The sequence below is a fragment of the Drosophila biarmipes genome, chromosome 2R (genome assembly GCF_025231255.1).
Source record: "Drosophila biarmipes strain raj3 chromosome 2R, RU_DBia_V1.1, whole genome shotgun sequence".
NCBI lineage: Eukaryota > Metazoa > Arthropoda > Insecta > Diptera > Drosophilidae > Drosophila > Drosophila biarmipes.
Window position 1 is genome coordinate 21,975,858 of NC_066615.1, and position 23,475 is coordinate 21,999,332.

Genomic DNA, 23,475 nt, shown 5'->3' on the forward strand with positions numbered 1-23,475 from the left:
TCCCCACCCACTGAGATCACAAGCCATTCCAGGCCCGCAAAGCCCCACTTTTAATCTTATGTGACTGGATTCTCTTTTCATTCCACAGCCAAAAAGTATGCAACACTCCACTGATTCTCTCCCCTGCCCACTTGCGGCATTCGCAATATGCAAAGTGGAATCTCTGGGGCCGGGAATCGTTTGTTGAATCAAAAGGGAAAGCATATATATTCACCTGTTTGCCGAAGGTGGGCGACAGCGAGGGCGGCGGCGGGGAGGCGGTGTTAAGGCGCGTCGGCGGGGTGTACAGGATCCGCTGCGATTCCATGTTGAGCCGGTCGAAGGCCTTCTCCTCCTGGTGGAACTCATCCTCGCTGTTGGCCTCCTGGGGCACCACATCCGGGTTCTTGTCCTCGAGGCTGGAGTGGCTGCCCATGTTGCGGGACAGCGGCTCCGCGCTGCCCTTGTCCGCCTCCGTGGTGGTGGCATCGGGCCCGTTGCCGTGCCGCCTGCCGCCCCGCTTGCTCCGGAACTTGATGACGATCACCACGCAAATGGCCACCAGGATGAGTGTGGCAATCACGCCCACCAGGGCGCCCAGCAGGGGTGTCAGCTGCACCAGCACCGCCGTCGATGAGGCTGTGGAAATCGCGGAAAATGGAAGCAGATGCGGAAAAATTGGTGAAAATTGAATAGCAAAACCGGAACAATGAACCCATTCGACAGTGTTGCCCTCGTCCCAGGGAAACAAATCAAATCAAACGGGGCCAACTAAAATGGCAAAATAACCCAATATTCGTGGGCTTCCTATAAACTTTTAAAAGCAATTTAGATAAATGAAGTCATTTGAATGTGAATTTAAATATTTGCAATTGCATTCTAAGTTTATAAATAGCTGTTGGAATGGGCTTTAAAAGATAACTAGAGTTCGCTGTGTATTTGAAAGCATATTGAACTTCAGCAAATTGTGTCCTATGAAAAGGACGAAAAATATGCATATATACAGTCCAAATAGTCTTTGCAACAAGTAAACAAACTAGTGAAGGAGTGATCCTTTTACAATTTATTAAATATTTAAATAAAAATATATTTCTTTAAGATTCCCCAAAACCTTTATCTCACAAATGGCCAAACTGGCATCTCCGATACCCTGATTCCCTGGACAACTCACCTGTCCGCAGTAGAGGCGCCGAGAGCGTGCGTCCTCTTAGACGATAGGCCACCTTGCTGGGTCCCTGGGCGTTCACCGCCGTTATCCGGATGACGAACACGGAGTCGCTGGGCAGTCGCTTCACCGTGAACTCGGCGTACTTGTACGAGGCGTTGTAGAGCACCTGGCGGTTCAGTTCGTCGTAAATCTGGGCGTGAAAGTGCTGCGGAATGCCGCCATCGTAGCCCGGGATGCACTGGATCTGCAGCGAGTTGGCCGTGGCATTGAAGGCCGTGCAGTTCTTCACCGGCTCGGGAAGGTCTAATGGAGAGAGAATAAAAAAATCATTATATTTCTTTTTGTATTTAATTTAATTAAACTATTTTAGGCCATACAAACTTATAAAAACCCTGAATTTTTGTGTATAACTAACTACCAAACCCCAAGTCAACCAATCCCCCTCAACCGAAATCCCTGCCGATGGCTTCCCACAACCAGGACACTCTCGCTGATGGCCTTTCAAGCTGTTTTCCTGTGGCCGAGCACAAAAATCGCGCATGTTTTTGGGCCATGGCCGCGGAGGTTTTATAAATAAATGATGTACCCTGGCAATTTATTGCATTTGATTATCAGATTATCGGGCCGCGCACAGATTGCAGTAGTTGCAACAGCGGCAGCGTGGCAGAGTGGCAGCATCAGGAAGACAAACATGCAGATGGCGTTGGTAAACATGGCTTTTATTGCTGTCAGGGACAGAACCGGGCGACTGCCGGACGGACAGTGGATGCGATGCCCGGAATCTGCGCCCCCGGCCACGCGTTGAATGGCCGTCTGCCGGGAGGCAGCTTCGCCCGGCGTCCGGCGAAAAGTAAATAACGTTCAGAGATTCGCTCGCCGGCCGCCATCCGTACGTGCTGCCTGCCACAATTATCTACTGACCAGCCAACAGCCAGTATCCAACTTGCAACGGCCAACAACCAGCAGCCGAATCGAGTCAACATGTTTGCCCTGTGCTGTGCCTCTGCCTTTCCTAGTGCTTCTGCTCTTGCCCGCCACCTCGATCCGAAATTAATTACATTTTTTCGCATACCCTTTCGAAGGGGAGGTACCACGACTTCATTTGCCTTCTAACCCCTTTTCTAATTAGCAACAAATAACTACTTTTTATGATTTAAATAGAAAAAGTTGTGCGCAAGGCAACATTTCTAACGCAAGTTGTACTGTATCCTTAAAGAGGACCAATGTTTTTATAAACTTAAAAGATTGCAGATATATACCTAATCAGGTCAACAAATAAATAAACATTTTGGACACCAAACTAATTTTGGGAGCTAAGGCTTCTAAGAATTTCACTGTTGACCTGGTTCAAGCGTTTATTATGCTCTGGGAGGCGTAGAGATACCCTGAAAGGGTATCAAAGGCCAGCCGTTCCATCTGATTTCCTGGCTGCCGGCATTCCTTATCACCGGACCCCCACTCCGGACAGCCCCGGACACTCACCTGCCGGCTGGATGTGGTACCAGCAGGGCGCACTGTGGCCCATCGGACTACTGGCCACGCAGGAAATGGCGCCGAAGCTCTCGTAGCTCTCCACGTGGTAGCTGTACACGTTGTGCAGGGGCGGGGCAGCGGTGGTGGTTGGGGGCGTTGCCACGCCGCCCCGGTGGTGCTGCTTGTGCAGGGCGGCCAGTCGCTTGCGCTCCGCCAGCTGGAACACTGCGCCGGAGGAGGAGGAGGAGCCGTGGTGGCTGTCTCCGGACGAGCCGCCGGATGGCATCTGCTGGGGGGACAGCTGCTTCCGCTGCTGCTGCTTGGAGCCCTCCACGTGGTTCTTGTGCACCATGTTGGAGTAGACCATCTGGGTGTAGGGCTGGCCCACCTCCTCGCCGTACTCCTCGAACTCCCCGTAGCCGGCGTCCCCGTCCTCGTCCTCGAACCGCACGGCCGCCATGCGCCCGTGCCTGCCGTGGAGCAGGCGCTGCTGCAGTCCGTGCGAGTGCTTCCGCTTGCTCCGCTGATAGAATGCGCCCAGATCCGATCCGGAGGCCAGCATCACCGGGCCCAGCCCCACGCCGGACTGCAGCTGGGGCAGCTCGATGAGGCTCTCCAGCGAGTTGTTGAAGTGCCACTTGTAATTTAGATTATCGAGTGGATTGGCGTCCACCTCGCAGGTGATGTTGATGGTCTGCTTCAGGGCGGCACGTATGACCGTGGACTCCGACTTGCAGACGGGGGGATCTGAAAGGGTGGCGATGCACAGGGGAAAATGACGGTTAACTCAGGGTTGAGCTTAGTATTTTAAATTAATAAATAAAATACTTATAAAATATTCTTTGTGAGATATCTATGGTAATTTTAAGTATCTCTTTTGCCATTGAATAATGTTGCATTGATTGCTTATATTTGAAAAATCCCTCTTTAAAAGTAACCAACATAAGGAAAGGTTTTTGGTTAATATGCTTGTACTAGTTCTTTTTAAATTGTAACATTTTTTATCAGTGCAAAGTTCAAGTGCTGGAGTTAAGTGAGTGGTGGGGTCAAGGGGCAACACTTACACTTCACGTCCAAGTAGACCTCGTTGCTGGACACACTGCCCTGCAGATTGCTGGCCCTGCAAAAGTACTGCCCGTGGGAGGACTTGGAAATGCCCTGCAGGACGAGGGTCTGGTTCGAGATGATGATGCCGCGGGAGGAGTGCAGTTGCTTGTCCTGAAAGGGGCAGAGGGAACAGCAAATGTTATTCAATTAGTGGTTACTGTAGGGAGTTGGTTGGTTTATAAAGTAATTAATAGAAATTCCAGAGCTCTGCTATGGATGGATTAGGATTCTTGGGTGTACTCACACTGTGGTACCATTCCACACGGGTAATCGAGGGATTCGCCTTCACGTCGCACTCCAAGTAGACATCGGTGCCCTTGAGTAGATTATCAGGGTCTAGAGGAGCTCCCAGATTAAGGTTGACAATGGGTGCATCTGCGTTACATTTTTTATTTAATATTTAAGCAATAACTATAGTTCTTTAAGGCCAACTTACGCGTCACATTTAGCACCCTGGAGTCCTTGAGGTACAGTCCCGTGTGTCCATTTCCCAGAGTGGTCATCACGGTGGTGTGGCCCTCGTGCAGTTGCTGGGAGGTGATGCCCGCATTTAGCGATACGGAGCACACCACCTGCCTTTCATTGTCCTCGGGCACGGGTATCAGCATCAGCTCCGATATGGTGGTGTTACCATCGGAGGAGGTCTGTTCGAGGAGTTACATCAAAAGTTACATGCCCTATTAGTAATCCCCAGTTGGCCAAAACTTACCGATGACGTGGCACCTCGCACAATCTGGCCCGCCTTTGACCAAATGATTTCCGGCGGCGGTCGAGCTCCAATCGCCGTGCAGGTTACATGGGTCCGGGTCCCGGCAATTACGGCGTGATTTAGTCCTTGCAGAAGCAAACTGAGCGGCGGAACTGTCGAGAAAAATAGCCATAATTCAGTTAGGTTTGTTATCAGATGTAATAGCTTTCTTTTTGTGTAATTTGTTAATAAACGATTTAGTCATAGAACGTTTTCCAACCCCATATATCACTGATCTTATCTAGTATTTTAATAAAATAACTATGATATCGCTGACACGCAAAAACCTAACCAATTAATTGTCCGTTGTTCAAAAACAGAGTCTAATAAGTTAGGGCAAAAACTATCTTTCTTTTCAATAATTAGATATGATAGCCCATTTGAGTAATCTAATATAGATGCTCCCCTGTTTTATTCACAACGCCATAAAGCCCGATTAACTGGCGAAATTCAGTTATTACCGCACAAGGACAGCGCGCCAATTTCGCTCCCAAGGATCCCGCTTAATTTCCTGCTCATCTATAACCAACCTTTATGGAAATGTCCATTATTTATGACACATTTTATTATGCCCATCTCTGGCTGGCCAGCCCCACCCGAGGGACCCCATGCGATTAGCATAGCGAGCCGACCCCCGGCCCGGCCAGAAACCGCCCGCATAACCATAAATGCATGGATGCGGATGAATATGCGAGTGGTCGGTCGCTCGGCCTTGTGGCGAAATGACAAAACTTTAATTACATTAATTTCCATGAAAATGTCACGCCCACCAGCTAAAACAGAAACAATAAGCCACAGCCGTCCGTGGAATGCCAAAGGCGATCTTGAACTGTGGGCTGCTTGGCCGCAGGAATTATAACCAGTATTTAAGCTCTCTTTATAGAAGGTACTTACGATTTATGTCGAGGATAACCTTTTTGGTCAGCGCCGGAACCACATGGCCATTGGTCGCCTGGCAAGTGTACATCTGGAATTGAGGTGGAAAAGAGGGAACCATAGTGAAACCCGATGATTTATGCTCATTACAATAATTGCCTTTTACTAATAACAGAAACAATAATATCGATGATAAATCACCCCGCCGAACATTTAATTCTAATTGCGGGAAATGTGTACCAAACACGCAGAAATACCTGTAGTATAGGGGAAAAGCCGCCCATAAGACTAATCAATTATGCTCTCAGTCGAAGACAGAGCCTCAGACCTGCCACAAAGAGTTCAAAAGGTCGGCGAATGCAGTATCAACATCATAAATTCCCCTGCGCCCCGTAATGCGATACTTCTCGGAACCATATACATTTCGGACACTTTATTGGTCCCCAGGAAAACTGTAACGCTGTCTGGCCGTAAAAATATTTGCATAACTTTTGGGTTCGCCGCACCGCAGTCTCGTTTCGATTGGAAAATTAGGTCATAAATTTCTATTCGGTTACACAAGAGTGTCTAGCGCTGTGCGGAGACACTTGGGGCAGGTGGGGGTCTCCAGGGAGCTCTCTGGATCGGGAAGTGTCATCGATACGGCGAGGTGTTTATTATGACCTCGAACGGTTTTCAGCCATTTAACTCAAATCGATTGGCAGAAGCGCGAACAATAGCCGCAATTCATAACCACAAGCGCTTTAACTTGGTTCTCGACATTTAATCCGGGCAGTTTGCCTACAGCAGAGCATTGTCAGCTTTAAAAACTGTTGAGATAGATTTTATTTGCTTTATTTAAAGATATTTCTTGGGAGATATATACTGCCTCTCTTATCGGATCATTAAATATTTTTAGTTTTTAAATATTTCGTTGTATATAAGTTGATAAAAATAGTTGTTACCTTTGCGACAGAATTGAATTTGAAGAGTTTTAATAGAATCTTCCCATAAATTACATATTTATTCTAAACGTATTGGCTTGAAAGCCCGTGAAGTAACCGCCCCAACTCATCTCTTTAGTCTAAGCTAATAACTTTTGGCATTACACGAACAACACTCAAGTGATTCCACTCCAGCCATTCATCCGTGGTACAAAAGACCTGACCGACTCACAATTTGCCGTGGGTCTGGGAGCTGGTTGAGCGGAAACCGAGATCTGAATGGCGGGATTAGCGCTGTCCAACAATAATGTTCATTACACGGACCAAAGGAAAATCCGGCTTAGAGCCCACAGAACAGGGCAGCCCCGATGGTCGGGAAAAGAGCATGCAGAAGGGGATTCTGATTCCGCCGGGGAGACGGTGTGGACTCTCCTGGGTAAGCCGCAGAAACCACCCAGGGAACAATTCCCAATGCAGTCAGATGCATTTGATTTCTATTAGCCATTGTGCCCGGCCGCTTGCCACACGGAGCGCTGTCATTAACGGAGGCCCGCGGCAAAGGCGTCCATTGTGACCGGCCGAAAATAAATGGCCAACTGGCCGCCAAGGGGTGGGAGCCAGAGCTGGGAAACTGGCTATCTTATGGACATCTTTTCAGGTCTCTTCAAGGTAAGGAGTCTGATTTCGATTCCAGTGTTATAATATTTGTTATTAATAAACAAATGAAATGATTTTCAAACATTTTTAGGTATTTTTAAAAATAAGTTTATCTACTAGCATAATATAGTTTATTTTATACCGAATTCCGTTGCATTTATGTACTCCAAAATTTAAAAAAAAATCGGAATTTCTTAAAATAAATATAAAACATTTTACCATCTACCGAAGCCACTACATCGTCTTTTTATTTTTAAAACATGAAGTAACGAATAACTTCAGACTTTTATAAAAACAATTTCATAGACATATTCATACTTTGGAATACAAATTCTAAAGGCTTAGGAACTGAGCGCTAAATTCTGTTTATAAAACAGTTCCTTCGCTTAAAAAATATTATTTCCAAAGCTGTTCGTGGCACTCGAATGGCAACACTGTTGGTGCACAGAAAACTAAGGCTAGAGCATTGTGCCAGAAGGTGCTTTTGTGCTAGGGTCGTAAATAAGGCTTACGATATTTGGAGCAAACACTCCAATCCCCCGTTCCCCTCCAGAGCGCTGGATGACTTACCGTCAGGAGATCCTTCCGCTGGATGTTCTTAATGCGCAGGACGTTGCGAACGGAGCCGTCGGGCAGCACCTGGAAGGAGTCGTCCATAAGGGCGTGCTCGCGCCACCAGGAGACCCGCGGCGGGGGAACTCCGCCGCTGGAGAGGCACGTCAAGTCGATGCTGTCGCCCTCCAGGTAAGGTCCTGCCGTTTGGTCCCGAATCTCGGCCCCATGGCGGTCCAGGATGGTCAGCTGGGTGGGTGGAACTGGGGGTGAGGAGACGAATAGTAAGATATATGCACCTCTGAGAAGAAGGAAATGCCTTGAAACCCACCCAGCACTGTCACATTTATGCGCCAATTTCGGGTCGGTGACTTTTGGAAATCCACACGGCACTTGTAGAGTCCGGCATCTGAGGTTTGGATGTTCTTGATCCGCAGGACTGGGGGATCGGTGTTGTGGTGGAAGTGGGCCTTCTTGTTGAAGACACTTTCGTCGGCCCAAGGAGTGCCCATTTCGAGGGGAAGGTTTCGGGCATCGAAGCTGCAAGGAGAGGAATAATAACACAAATAATTGGGGATGGTAAAAACTATAATAACTAAATTTTAGTTACATTTTAAAGTCATTCTTAAACTCATTTATAGCTTATTTGCAAAGTAATAGTTATTTAAAGAGCACTTTGTTTTCATCCCCTAAAATAGCAATAGCCTGGTCTAAATATAACCTTTGCCCCGCTCCCCGGCAATTAATGTCACATAAACCTGAGTTCCCCGGAAAAAGCCCTTTTGACACGTTCCACCACCACACACCTTCAATTACCAGGCTCGATAAGCCAAATTGTGTTAACCCGGTTCATTGATTTTATTGTCCAAACAATTGAGACAACATCGGCTACTGAAATGTGTGTCAAATCCGGGGAATCCACTAAAAGCGGAATACTTAATTAGCTTTCCCCCGGGTCAGACTATTTCCAGCCACATACAGCTCATAAAGCAGGGAAAGGGACTCGAATAGACGGAGTGCATGAATGGCCGAAAGAGAACTTTGTTTTTATTGTTATGGGCAAACGCTTTTGTTTTATGGCTTTGTCCAATGCATTTTGACAAAGTGCCGCATTAAATGTCAGCCAAAGGCCCCACTTTGAAATCAGGGATCGTAAAATGCATTTACAGAACTTTTGATTTCAGATCGCTGTGCGCTTTTCGCTTTTCGCTTTTCGCTTTCGTTTTTTATCTCCACATTTTTAGCATTTTTAAATGGTCACATTTGAATTGGTTTCAGTCTTTTAATTTGATTTTTCATTTCGTTCTTTTTCCAGCATTTTGTTTGACCGTTTTGTGGGCGGCCAGGAGGGGCGGGAGGCTCTGCGAAAAACCAGAAACACATTTTTGCTATTTATGTTAATGCCTTACAACGCCCTCGATGCGGCACGCCCAGCCAGCCCACAAAATCGTGTTTTTCCATTTCCATTTTATAGTTCACTTCAATTAATTAATTGATCAATTTAGCGCTTGTTGTATTTCCCTTTTGGCTTAAGCGGATTACCATTTTATTTTCGTATTTCCTTGAATTTGTATTTCACTTTGTTTTTAAAATGAATTAAATGTTTTTTCTGTGGACATTCTTTTTGTTTTTTGTGGCACTTTTTAAGTAGCTTTAAAGAGCCCACAGGCATTTAAAGTTCGCCTGAAGTATTTGGGCGATAAAAAGCACATGGAAGAATTTAACGTAGTCTTTTTATGTTCGGCTGTGAGTTGTGGATAAAAATCTGTGCTGGCTTAAAAGGGAAAGTCTAAAAATATAAAAGGGGACCCTTTAGCACAAATAAGATAATATAATTCTTTGAAAATTCAGTTTTTTTGCTGATTTAAATATTTTAATAAATACTATTTCATCATCGAACCCATTAAGCTGAGAAAAGCTTAAATGCAATTATCGACTTTTCCCGGATTATCCCACTTTACAGATACACCATAGGCCCCGTTCTGCACTTTAGATGATTTATCATTTGGGAAATGCACTCGAAAGCCAGAAAACCCAGCCCAAAAGAACAGGAGTAAGTGGCACAAGATGGATGGGATATTTGTTAATGGATTTCAAACATAATTAAATTATGTAGAAAAGTGGGTGAGAGAGGGCACGGAGTGACGGGAACAAGAGGTTATCCATGGGTAATCCATGGCAATTGGAAAACAAATTTCTCATGCAATTAATCTCTCGACCTTTGCCAGCCTTTTGGCCATATTGAAATTTCCAGCCAGCCAGAACATGAAAGCAACGAACACGAAAATTTATGAAGTGTGGGAAAGCCAAATTAAAATTGATGGAAAACAATAAAGAAATGCGGGCGAGAACCGCCTGCAGAGGGGATTGAGGAGAGATGTATCTGCATATCTGCATAAACCTCAACTTTATGCGGTCGTAAAAATTGCCCCCCTCTCCGTGGTAGCTGCAATCGAGGGCACACTGTGCCGAGACCACAGGAGTGCACATTCCCCGGCAGAGAACTTTGACACTTTGACTTGACATCATCGATTTGTGTGCCCCGAGAACAGACGAGCGAATTTAATGGAAAATGAAATAAAATTCAATTTCTGGTCTATTGCGCATCTGTCTACTTGAGACTCCACTCGACTTCACCTGGCAGGCCCCCTCTTCGCCCACCCAGAACTTTCCTCTTGGCTTTTGCTGGAAAATCGCAAAAGAATGAAAAAAGTATAAAGTGAGTTGCCAGCAAGCGATTTTTGAGCAGAATTGCTGCTGCCAATCAGTCAGACTATATGGCTATATATACATTACCCATCTGCCAGAACAACCTCCCTGCTCTTACTTGCGACATTTCCTGGCACACTGCCTCACAAATGTTTTTTCCTTTCCTTATGAGCTTGTTAAAAATTGCTAACGTACCGCGGTTACACTTGGGGAAAAATAATGCAGTTACTGGATATAAGAAGTATAGGTAAGGATGTTTAAATAAGGGTACAGTAAATATAAAAATCATCGATTATAACAACTAAGATTTAGTAATTTCACATTTCAAAACTGAATAACTTTACTTTGTGCATAGTTAGGTATTATAAAATGTATACTTCTTTAAAGTTTAAATATAGATATAAAATAAAATAAGAACTACAACTTCTATTTTATCACATATATCAAGAAAAGGTTTTATGTATATTAGATGAAGGATATGTATATTATAAGATACAGATTGGTAGATTTCTCTGAGTGCCTATTACGCGGTATAAAGGGGGTGGGATTTCCTACCTAAGCCCCACCCTCACGTAGATTGTTCTGTGTAAGTAATGTTTATATCGTCAAATTCAACATAAATGCCCCACGTTAATAGAATTTATAATGAGCTAGCGCCTACTTCGGGTCCCTCTGTATGGATTTGTGGGCGCCACGACCCCCGCCCCACGCCCATTCAACACCGGGAGTTTCTTTATAATTGGCTGCCGTTCCCGACGGTATCGAAACCAAATTCACTTTGGCTCCCTGGCTTAGTCCAAAAAAGTACGAGCTCAACCTAGGGTTTGCCCCTGGTAAAATCATTAAGTGGAATTCATTTGGCTGACACTTTAGCGGGGCGTTACTGTGAAACCCAGGAGAGCGGGAAGTGGCGAAGGTTTTAATATACATCAGGGGAATATAATTCCCCGAAAAGGATGAGGCTGCAAAGTTCGGCGATGAGATGAAGAAGGCTTTAGGAAGATTTGGTGGGGGCTTTGTAGGAAAGGTGAACAAATGGGAAAGGGATGTACGAAAAGGTTTAATTTGGATGAAATCCTGGAAATCGTGCAATGGAAAATTTCAAATATTTCAGGTGCGTTGAAAAGAAAAGGATTGCTTAAGCATGTTTCTTACAGCTTGTGGGATAGGTTTCTGTGAACTTACGTGTAGATGGGCTTCACGTTGCCCTGGCGGTACCAGATGACCAGTTGCGGCTTGTCGGTGATCCCAGGCCCAGGTAACAGATCGCAAGGTAGCGCCACCTCATTTCCCACGGCAGTCAGGATTTCCGACAGAGGTCCTGAAAACATAAAGCAAATTTAGCATTAATTGGCGCTGTTCTGTAGCAATTATAGTGTGTTCTACTCCGAGGTTCCACTGCCAGTTGCTGTTTCCGAAACCTCCTTTGCGGTTTCCCCTAATTGAAATAGGTGAACTCTGACCTGGCCCTATCGCCCCGTCCTTTGTGTGCGCCACTACAACTATGCATCTATAAATTGGCTGACAGCTTGATTTCCCTTTGATGATAAAGCCCGATCGCGAAGCGGTTCAAGCGCCAAGCGGTCACTCCATTGTGCGGATTCCGACATGGAGACGTCATCGGCGCAGCGAGTGGCGCCTCCGCAGCCACGTTTCACCACGGTTCCGAGTGGTCGGGTTCGGGTTCCAGGTCGGTTTGGGTGAGGTTCGGCCAGCGGAGACATCTATTTCAGTGCGATGGCACCGCGCTGTGCGTGCCGCCGCCCAGAGGGGGGTTAAGCGGGTAAAAATGCGGAAAACGGGGGGCGGAGCGCTTTTCAATTAGTCGACGCCCTTTGGAGATGGACGCGTGACACGAAAGAAGTATCTATGTACCTCATTAATGCAGTAGCCCAAAGGTATGTACAATTTATAACTTAAATGTGGTTAAATATTAACAAAACTATCTTTAAATTACTCTGAAAATGAGATTTTCATATAAGATAATGATGGGTATTACCGATCTCATCTAAACATTTTAACTAACTAAAGGTAGAAGCTAATTTAAAAGGATTTTCGCTATATTTTATATGGATTATATAAAATAATATATTCAATATTTTTTAAAAATCAATATTTTTAAATAATTTTCCAATTGTAAAAAATCATTCCAACTATTCAACTCCTCACCATTTCAGGGTGTTGCGCTGGGCCCCCCGCGAACATCTTTGACTCCAATTGTGGCCACGTTTATTGCCGGCGTTGTTGTTGCTGCTTGGTATGTATTTGGAATTATCAGAAGGCAATGTAATTATACAAATTATATTTTCCATATTTTGTATTGCAACACCAGCAGAAACAACGGCGCAGGCATTAAAGGGCGTGTCGCTCGTACGTGCCTATATGTGGGATCCCCGAACATCGGTGGGCTAGCCCCCCAAGGGGAGCCGCCGTCGAGCGCCGAATGCCTTCCCAATATTAATCAATATTTATCTAGATTAGCTATGTGCCTCCCACCGCCAAAGCGACTGGCTCTTCCTGTTTGTCGAACGAAATTCAATTATTTTAATGCGTTTTACCCGATTAATGGGCATTTTATAACGATTAAAAAGGCAGTATGGAAATGGGAGTATGTATTACTGGCATATGGCTATGCAGATTCGGTTGTTTCAGTATTACAAAATAATGAAATTGAAAAGGGGAATACCATTGTATTATTATTAGATAAACAATTTCGGTGCTACAAACTATTTGCGATGTGTAATTAATAAATTCTACTAATGAGCGTTCGTGCAGATGGATCTGTGCTGGGAGAATTACCCAATTCGGAGTATCCAAAGCATTTCCCATTTCGCTGCTTGATTTCGTGGCATTTCCGGATTTCCGAGCGCCATAAGTAACATTTGCCATTAACATTAGGCAATCGAGAGCCTCCGCCGATATGCATAAACACACTCAAATAAATTAGGGGCCAAGTGGGCCGGGAGGGGCATGATATCGACGAGGAGTCGAGAGGCGCCACGAAAATAAAATAAAATTGAAGCAATTGCTAATCGGATGAGTGATATAACTCATTGGGGCCAACTGCAATTTGTTATGGCTCCGGAATGGATTTGTATTTGGGTCAGCGGATCAAAGTGATTAGGCCTGGCCCGAAATGGTCTACAGAAGAGTTCAATTGCTAATTGCAGTCGCGGCGATGCAACAAATGTTCACACACACCCGGCACCGAATGCCTCTGAACCTTTGCGATTCCCCGCGATCTTTGTCCGCTTTTCGAGGCCCGGCGGAAATTGGACGGTGTGGGGGGGCCTCTGAAAAGATTTATTGTCCCTCGCAGTGGTAGTGATTGAGCGATCGCCCAGTGTGACAGAAGTGCCTTTCAGTGTTTTTGCCCCTCCGAGTCTGATTTTCTATTTTTATTGGCGGCAATATTTTGACAAATTCAGCCGGATCTGCTGGCTGACTGTCGGACATTTGGTCGCTAATGGTGCGTGCAACAAATTTCCCGCCCCATGTAGTCTATAATTAAGCGGATCGCTACGAATTGAGGCAATGGACCGCCTCAAGATGTTGTGTGTTCCGCGTCCGATGTTGTCGCCTCATAATTGTGCCACTTTAAGTGGGCGTCAACATGATAGGGCCAAGTTGTTGGCTCTTCTGCCCCTTCCTCTTCGGGAAACGGAAAAAACATTTCCATCTGATGGAGACCGTAATGCCGCAGAACTAATTCTGGTTTCCCCAGCACTCAGCCCCTGAAATTCATTCAGGTTCGTGGAATATGGAATTATGTGTCATATTCAATGCTGCTCTGTTTGGTGTTCTCGGAAACGGGCGATAAAATATTCAAGTTTTGGATGTTCTCGAGGGAATTACCCTTCTCCCACATTGCCTATCAGTTCACAGTTCAAGTCAAGGAATAAAATTTATAGTCGTGTAGCAATTCGGCGAAATAAAATATCTTTTCGGAAAAATAGAAAGGGGAAGCGTCAATAAATTTCACAGATAAAAAACGCAGTAACATCATCCATTCAGATTTTTTACTATCCAATAATATATCCTAAGACTAACTAGATATAATTCAAGCATCTTAAACTTGGATTTTGCATGAATTTATTTGAAAGAAGTATTTTTTAAAGTACCACATGAGACTAAAAAATGATATCTCGCTCCGCTTTAGGGATAATTTGCATAAAAAGTACATTCACAAAAGAAAAACCTTTATGGGATGCGCTTTAATCCATTTAATCCACACTGCCATAAAACAAATGGTGAAGTTTAAAAAATAATCCGGCTGCCTGAAAACATAAAACGAAAGGGAGAAAGTGCGTGGAATACAAAGCGATTTTCCATTTGGGGAAATGCATTTGTTCTCTGCACTGGTTTTCCCGCACCACGGCACCCCCGCGGCGGAAAACCATCCGACAGCCCCATTCGCTAAGCTCATTTAGAACTTTTATGGAAACAAACAAAGGCCATGCCAAGTGCCCGGGCAATTACCCAGTCAATCAGTCATCCATTTAAATCGCAGCCTCGCATCCATCTCGTTGTGCCGGTTATTTATTTATTTATTTGTTCTGCCTGCAACTGTGAAAATATTTTGACAATCGCCTCAAGTGATCCCGATCTCTGGCCCCCTGTCGATGAGGTGATTATCCAGATCGTTTGTGTTGCCCAACGCTGCGGGGGCTCTGGGAAATTGATAGGCGAAAGCCCTTTGCGGAGCTTTTCCTAGGCGCCAACGAGTATCATAACAAATAGAAAGACCATACTGCAGGAAATAAATCAAATTAGATGTGTTTACGTTGCAATCTCGGAGAAAAGGGTACAAATGGGGGATTTGGAGGTGGCAGAGTGCTGTCTATAAATGGAACTGTTGGCTGTAAGTGGATTCCCACCCAGAAAAGGGAGAAAAACAGCACCTGAACGACAACCCAGCAAACAATTGCCGACGACAAATTGCCAATGACTCAAACGACGCCATCAGCAACAGCAGCAATTTGTACAGCGGCAACATGCACAGCAGCAACATCAACGGCAACGGCAGCAACAGCAACAGCAGCAGCAACAGCAATTGTCGTAAAATGTCTCTTTGATTTTTTCGCCTTTTTGCCTTTGTCTTGGCTCTTTTATTTCTATATTTTCAAATAACAACCAGGCAACAAAGTGGGGTTCCCCTCCCTTAGCCCGCACGTGACCAATGACAATTGGCGATCCACTGGCCATTTATGACCCCCAAGTTTAGTCGTTGCCGTCGATTCTGGCTTTAATATTTCCTGCGGCATTTGTCGAGTTTTAGGCGCCTCCATCAAAATGTCGTAGGCGGATGTTGGAATTGCTTAGGGGGCGGGGTCGGTCATAATGCCAATAATACGATTTGCCGATTGCCGATTGCTTATGGCCCAAAGTGGGGAATTGGCCAGAGGAACGACTGACAGAGTCACCTAAATTAAGTTCGAAATTAGCCGGGCTTGCCAGCTTGAGTGCTCAGCTCCCCGGGTTTCCCTCCCTAATAAAGTTCCTTTGTTATTTCCTCTCCATGGGAAGTTGTAAAATATGGAAAATACTCGTTAGACCTTCGTTTTCCTCCCAAAAGCCCTGACTTATTTTATTTGATTTTCATTAGATTGACTTTGGGCCTTGGCCCTTGCCGAATTATTATTATGCATGGGGCAACATGAAGACGGTATTGCCGGCCCTCTCAGGGGTATTTTTCAATTGAATAGGAGTGGCGAGGAGAGGATACTTTTGGGACATCTCCGAATATCGAAGAAATTGAGGTTGGATAAATGTCGGAAATGGGGTCGAGGTAAGTGGGGTCAATTTTGGGTTTACTCTCTGTGCGGGTCAAGGTTTTTAGTTCGAGAGAAGAGTAACTTTTAAAGGGTTAGTTAAGGTCAAGAAAGATGGGTTATGAAACTACTAAAAATACTACAAATAATAACTTAAATATTTTAACATATTTTATCTTCTTAGTTCAAATTCTTATAGATTTTATTTACCCCCGAAATGCCCCCCAAATATCCCCAAACTTGTTGCTCTAAGATTTTTGTTGGAGCTGCCTTCGAATGGCGTGTCTGACCCACATCAGCCGTCCAATCCATTCACATCCACCCTTCTCCACGTCTGTCCAGCGCCTCAGTTGGCATTGGCTACCCGGTGCATGGCCCTACAGGTAATTTCCTAAATTAATATTTATACAACACACCACCTACTACGTATACCCACACATATTTCTTATTATTTGATATCACAAATGTAGCACTCTTTCACCGCTTGGCTTAACTTTTCATAATCTTGGTTAAAAATCTAATGCTCGTAGCATTCGTGGCAGCCAAAACTAATTTTATGATGGATTACTCAGCTGGGGAGGGGGATGGGATCCATAATATGTATGTATAAAGGTATTAGAACCACCCACCACCAAAATTACACTGAGAATGAAAACGTTCTTTAAAACATTAAATGATTTTAAATATTGATCTTAAATAGGTTCAAATTTATACCAGTATAAGCCCCTTTTTCAAGTATTTCCCATACTAAAGATATATATCACTTCATTAACCTAAATAATTACTATAAAGTTTTTATTTTAGTGTTGATTTACTTAGTCGCCAGCGGAGGAGGTTCCACTTATCGCGCTTGCTGGCTGTCCATCAAATGCAGCGCTCGACCGCGCTTATCAACCCTCACCTGACCACTAATAGAACCTCAAAGTGCATTTGCCTTTGTTGACATTTGTAAAATGCAAACAGACACGCAATGGCGATAGATAGTCCGCCTGGGGGGGGACGTTCGTATGCAGACAGATACAGATACGGATACCAGGGCAGCCAAAGATACGGATATCGGTAGACGGGGACCTAGACGGAGTCGGAATCGGAGTCTCAATGCACCGAAGCCATCACTCAAAGTGATTAGATCGGCGAGCGGGGTAATCGAGTGTAGCGCTCAAGATACGGATACACGGACACTTAGCCGGTGGATGGATGGATAGATAGATGGATGGATGGATACAGATTATGTGGGAGCTTCAATTGGGTTCTCGGTTTTATTGCCCCAATGGGGGAAGTTGGGAATGCCAAATGGAAGTGGTCTTGAGGTCGGAGTTCTGCCCGAGTCGGAGTTGTCTGTATTTACGATATTGACACTAGAAATCGTGACTTTTCCATAATGAACGGGATTTACACGTGTTAATGGCAGGTCATAAATGGTTCGACACCTAAAGGAATTCGACCTGGCCCTTTTCCCTGTCGGTAATTTCCTTTTGTAGTACCACACGGAGCGGAAGTCAATGCTTGGAATGAAAATATTATTTAAGCTCTTTTCCCTCCTAGTGCACTAAGAAAAATATTATTAAATTTACTATGTGGTTGAAGATAATAATTTTTAGTTCCAATTCAAAATCCAATTTTGAAAGCACTACTAAAATCGGACAAAAGAGTCTAAAAGTATGCAGCGAAAAATTTAATAAGTGAGTACATTGGACTTCTGGTCTCAACGTTTATTGTTGCATACTTTCAGACACTATTAGAGCGTATTTCATTTGATACTTGCGTAGTATCCCCTCCGGCTTCCACTTATCGAATTATTATATCTTCTGAGTGCATCTCCACTGTTTTTCCTGCGTTTCTACAAAAAGCGAAGCTTTCAGACTGCATTAAGCTGAATATCTGGGAAGTCTTTCGCTTTTCCGACCCCCTTTCCCTTCCCACGGAACTCCTGCCGTTTCACCTTTGACAAAGCTGGGACAATCAGAGTGCTTAAGTGCTGCTCCCCAAACAAATGAGACATCGTTCCAAGTTTGGCTAAAGTTTGCTTAAAGTCGCTTCTACAGAGGGAAAATGCACCCACTTCAAAACAGAGTGGGCGGTGGGTGGCGTGGGCGGCGGGAAAACCTAATCGTTGTGGGGCACGAAATTCATGCCGCATCAAATTACCTATCCTAGAGACTCCGTGGCGGAGAAGAAGATATTATGCAAAATAATATATAATTTTGATAGCACCCAATTTGAGCCTGTCATAACAAGACCGAGCGCTCACCCCCGTCGACCTCATCCGGCTGAAAATCGATATATGTAAAAAATGTTTGCATGACTTTAGGAAATTTAGCAAACTTTTTCCTTCTCCTTTGTTTTCCTTTCTGGTGGTTTTGCGTGTGTGTGTGTGCGAGGGCCCCAATATGGAAGCTTCATTGATATGAAAAATATCTTTTAAATGCAATAAACCAACGAGAAAACGATGGCGAACGAGGGGACAAGATGGCAGGGAGTGTGCTCCAAAGGCGGTTTAGGAAAAACAAGACTCATAAAATTAATATGATATAATAAAGAAAAATTTGCAAGCTGCCAAAAGCATAACGATTGATTCTGAATTATAGCCCAAGGGGCAGAAGAAAAAAAAACAGGGAAAACAGCTCACAACCGTGGTAGAAATAATATGGGCGATATGGCATAATCGAAATGAAAATATGATTGAAAAAAAAAAAAAAACAAAAGATCTATACAGATTTTCAATATTGAAAAAATAAGTTTAACAATTGAATTTATTCTTTAAAATGTACATCAAAATGAAACATGAAATATTATAAATTATAAATGATATATAAAGAACATTACCTATATAACACATATAGCTACTTGGGCTTTGATTTAAGTTTAAGATGTGATAAAAATAAAAACGAATTTGTTACTAAACCGCTTTATACTTGATGCTATTATTCTGCCCGGAACCAAACCGTGAGGGTCGAGAGGAGCATTTGCTTTTGCAATATGTTTGAAGAGCAGGCGATGGAGGAACCGAAATCAAATCGAATAAATAACACGCAGAACCCCGGGAAAAGAAACAGCAGCAGCGGCAACCCAAATATGCTCGGCAATCAATGGCAGCCAGAGAGAAGAAAAACTTTCGATGCCGCAAGGAATTTTCCGAGGGATTAGGGGAGCCCCGGTGCCAGGGGCGGCGGGTGGCAGGGGCGATGTGGTTGGCCACTTGCTCCACATGCAGCGAAATTAATCATGGCATTGTTCGGCGCTTTTCAAAATAATAAATACTTCAGCGCGACTATAAAATAAATTACTCAAAATCATTTCATTTCATTTTACTAACGCAACCAGCGAATAGAAGGGAGTGGGCTGGTCTGGGTTTGAAGTGGGGAATGTGTCATGTGACTCTGAGCACTGGATCATGACGAAAAAAGAACAACTCAGGACTCGGGGGTGGATCGCGGAACAGTTTCAACTTTTCGGTTTCGGTTTTCCCCGCGCACGTGTCAACTTCAAAACGAAACGAAATGTCAGGGGAATTTGTTGATCATTAATAACGTGGCACAAAAACATTTCGGCCACTTAGGAGCCATGAATGGGCCCTCCAGCAGCAGGAACAACAGCTCCCAGACAGTTGTCAGCCGCGGAGAAATAATAAAAGCGCCCATGGCAAAAATTAATCGCAGCCCCAAAGGGCGAGGGCTGCAGGGGAAATGTAGGTAAATAGAAGCCAATTTTAACTATTTAAATTGTGCTACAAAAATTATTTAAAAAGGAGTTAGCAATAACTAGAATTTACTTAAAAATTGTATTATCAATTAAATTTTTTAAGATCTGTTAGTGTGTTAAATACCAAATCTAAATGGCTTAAAACTATTTTAGCTCTTTAACTTTGCTAGGCAGTTAATTATTTTGGCCCAAAAATCTGTTGAAGTGTTTCCTGTAAAGATTTCTTTAAAACATTTTAAAGCCTCGCCGATTTATGTGAAATTGAAAACAAATTCATGTGCATATTTTGGTGGATTTAATTTCACTTTTCCCACTCCCAGCCTCGTCCTAAAAAAAAAACTGGAGCAGCAATATTCGTATTCCCATTTTTTGGCTGCTATTATTTTTGTTTCCATTGCATTTTTCCTCTTTTTTTCGGTATCATTTTGTTTGTGTTTCGGCGTCGCAGCCTCTTCCGCCCAAAACTTTTGCTTTTGTTTCGACTTTTTTCTATTTTCTTTTTTGGAATGGGAATGGGAATATTTATACGTCAGCGCCTCCCTTTCCACTCGCAGCTCCTCCTTAAATACTACCCTCGTCTTTTGTGTGTGCTTTTTAATTTGGAGCAAAATGTCAAAAAGCTACAGAAAATTAAGTAAACAAACTATAAAAGCAGATTATAAAGCCCCATAAACATAAACAACAAGAGCGGTGCTCCTCGAGATATGCAAATGAATTGGAAACCCAGGGAAACTAACTTGAACCGTTGATAACTTCATTAACAAATTGGATCCAAAAAGCGGGGGGTGCAGCGGCTAGTTTGTAAATTATTCGTGAATATTCATGGACAGTTTTTCGCTCCAAAAACACTTAAAAAGGCGTCTCATAAATCTACCCGACTGACTGCTTTTAAGTTTAATACCATTTAAAAATTGTTTATTCTCCGCTGACTTAAATTTATTTGTTGCGGAAGGGAAGGGAAGTCCACAATATAATTTGAAAATTATATGTATATGATATTTAATATATTATATTTAATGTTGATCACCTAAACAGGGGCATTGACATTCTGAACTTTGATAACATCAAAAGTTTCCGTCAAAGAAATCCAAATTCCAAGCGATACAAAATGTTCGAAAGTGATGTTAGACACTCGGACGTATACTTGTCCCTGCTTTCGCGACATGTCCACAGATACCCAGAAGATGGAACCCACAAAGCGTGGGTGCTCCCGCGCATAATGATTCTGTTCGCCAGCGGGGATGTGGACGAGGTGGTGGAGGTTATAGTCTCCGATATGACCCACCCCATTGGAAGTGGGCAGGTGGCCAGTGTCCTAGTGGAGGAGTCCATAAGAGACGAAGTGATAAGGAAGATTCGTGCGAATCTGAGACCCATGAACGAGCGCATTCAACACCATCCAAATTACCTGAGTTCGGTGAAGCTCATCGAGCGGATGAACTGCCCAACCATCCACATAGAGGAGTTCGATGAAACAGATACGAAGAGGCGATATGGTCGCAGAATGAAAGGATCCCCTATAATAGTGCTGGACTTCCCCCAGTACTACTTCGGCGACATACCTTCGGCCATAATAACCTTGAGTACCTTTCGGAATCTCCATGAGGTGGTGAAACTGTATAAGCGGGAGGGCCTGCCCTTCGATTCGGTGTCCGTGTGGTCTTCGAAGTTGGCCCAGTGCTTCGACCTGGTCACCAGGATCTCCGAGGCCTGGCAATGGACTTTCAACTGCATTAACGAGTCTATCAAATTCCCCAAACAGCCTGCTGTGCCAACTTCTGGAGTTTTTGTGGTGGCGGGCTTTCACTATGAGGTTCATGTCATAGGGGACAAGATCAAAACCATAGTCTTTCCAATTATGCAATAGGTATTACATCGAAAAATCATTACTCCATGTGAATAAATGGCCTACATTTGTTTTTAATAAAAATCTAACACGGAATTTAAGGAAATAAAAGGGTGCCTCTTCTAAAATGAAAAGAATTTATTTATGGCATGGGGGAATTCTACTCACACTACCCCCAACCGGTGGCTTTTTTGGGAAAATCCACCCATCAATCGGTTCGAGAATATTTATTGACCGAACGACTCTAATTTGTAAATCTCAAACCCATCGAACACACACTCGCGCGACAGATAATTTGTCAGATAATGGCTCATCTATCAGTTTTTGACAAGATTGATGGCTAGATAATGCGATTGATAAATCTCCATTATTTTTCAGCATCCTTTCTCTCCGTTTTCCTCCTGTAGTTAATTTGAAGCGGAGCGCAGTAGGATTTTTCTCTGCTGCTGAGACAATGATTTGATTTTGGCCATGTCACTTGCCATGTCATCATCCCCCGGGGGAGATGATTTCTCCCCTGACTTCCACACGCCCACCATTCATCAAGGGGAAAGAATGGTACACAAATAGAAAAATATGGTATTTGTTTAGCAACAAGAGCCTTAAGAGGAATTGTGATTAACTCACATATGAAATAGGTATCTTTAAGATTAATGCCATTAAGTGGCAAAGAATTTTCGAACAAGGAATATAAAAGCCAAGAAAGCATTTGTTTTTATTCCTTCTTATTCCAGTGTAGAACCACCATCAACTAAGTAAGTGACTCTCGTGGAACTCAGGTTTATATGGCAGGCAGGGCAATAAAAGTGGCCATTGATTGGCATCATCCGTCGGATGAAATCCTAACCCAATCACACACACTGGCCCATTAATTCAAAGTCATTCACAGCTCACATTGTGATGGAGATGAGGTGACAGTTACTGCCCATTCAAGGTGTGATCGTTAAATTGGCCACAAGCCAGGAAAAAGGGTTTACACAGACGGCTCTTTGATTTAGCCAAACGATTTTGGATCACATTTTGGGAAACGTTTAATTTTTAACGAGGCGGCTCTCAAAGTATTTGATTTCTACGAATACCGATGAGCTAGTACCTATCTAAAGATAGTGGAAATAATCTTCTTGGCTGTGGAATCCATATGGCAGCCATGGATTCAATTTTCCATCTAGTACTTGAGTGAATTATTGAGTGGGTAATAATAGCAAGCACTGATTGCAGGGTATTCTTGTGTCAAGTGGCACTTTTTTCACTTCCCTCTTGAACTGTCCCCCCTAATTACATTAAAAATTGATTCCAGTGACTTGTGAGACCACACAATTCGAGTCATATTAATTTTCCCAGTGCCCAAATTGATTTCCCATGTCATATAATTCTGCCAAATTACCAATTCACTCTGGCGGACGGGTATCGATCAAGTGGATTACTATCGATTTCCATGCGAGGGAGCAGCTACATAAGTAAACATGGGGTTTCGTGCAGCTCTCTCCGTGTTTTTGAGCCACTCCTGCTGCCATAAAAGTAGTTGAGAGCATTTCCCGAAAAGAAAAAGACACAAACATAATAAAACCCAGCAATGGCAGGAGCAACATCAAAGCAAGGACCTCCCATAAACACACAAACAGTGGAAAATCGCTTATGCAGGAAGCACATTTCTTGGTGGCTCCTCCATGCCGAGATTTTCCACATGCAGCCGAGGAAAACTCTTATCCCAACCCGCTCTTTTTCCATTTCTGTGTGGGAACGTGATTTCAGCATAATTCCGTATATCAGCGCATAAATGGAGCATGCCACACGTCCGTTGGCCAAGGGGAAGGAGCGAATCCACAGTCACGGCCACAGGCTCAAAGAAAGGACATCCCGCAGAAAAACACACACGGAGATATAGAAACCAGGCTGCACTTTTGCCAGTTTATTGTGCCGCGATAGGAGAAGTCTGCCTCCCCTCAGAGCCCCTCGCAGGTCAA

The 23,475-nt window shown here is 43.9% G+C and overlaps 2 protein-coding genes across 2 annotated transcripts in view; one reads left to right on the plus strand and one right to left on the minus strand.

The window, feature by feature from the left end:
- LOC108022831 (uncharacterized) overlaps positions 1-23,475 on the minus strand; it is a 45,420-nt gene that overhangs the window by 3,471 nt on the left and 18,474 nt on the right. The window contains exons 3-13 of the mRNA XM_017091976.3: positions 11,378-11,513; positions 7,815-8,023; positions 7,502-7,746; positions 5,370-5,442; positions 4,437-4,588; positions 4,164-4,371; positions 3,972-4,102; positions 3,685-3,838; positions 2,630-3,367; positions 1,151-1,450; positions 215-618 (exon numbers count right to left, since the gene is read on the minus strand). Coding sequence (XP_016947465.1) covers positions 215-618; positions 1,151-1,450; positions 2,630-3,367; positions 3,685-3,838; positions 3,972-4,102; positions 4,164-4,371; positions 4,437-4,588; positions 5,370-5,442; positions 7,502-7,746; positions 7,815-8,023; positions 11,378-11,513 — 2,750 coding nt within the window. The remainder of the gene's footprint in view (positions 1-214; positions 619-1,150; positions 1,451-2,629; positions 3,368-3,684; positions 3,839-3,971; positions 4,103-4,163; positions 4,372-4,436; positions 4,589-5,369; positions 5,443-7,501; positions 7,747-7,814; positions 8,024-11,377; positions 11,514-23,475) is intronic.
- On the plus strand, positions 20,714-21,622 carry LOC108022830 (uncharacterized). The gene has a single exon (XM_017091975.3). It carries the CDS (start codon positions 20,774-20,776, stop codon positions 21,530-21,532), a length of 759 nt encoding a protein of 252 aa, XP_016947464.1. The 5' UTR covers positions 20,714-20,773; the 3' UTR covers positions 21,533-21,622.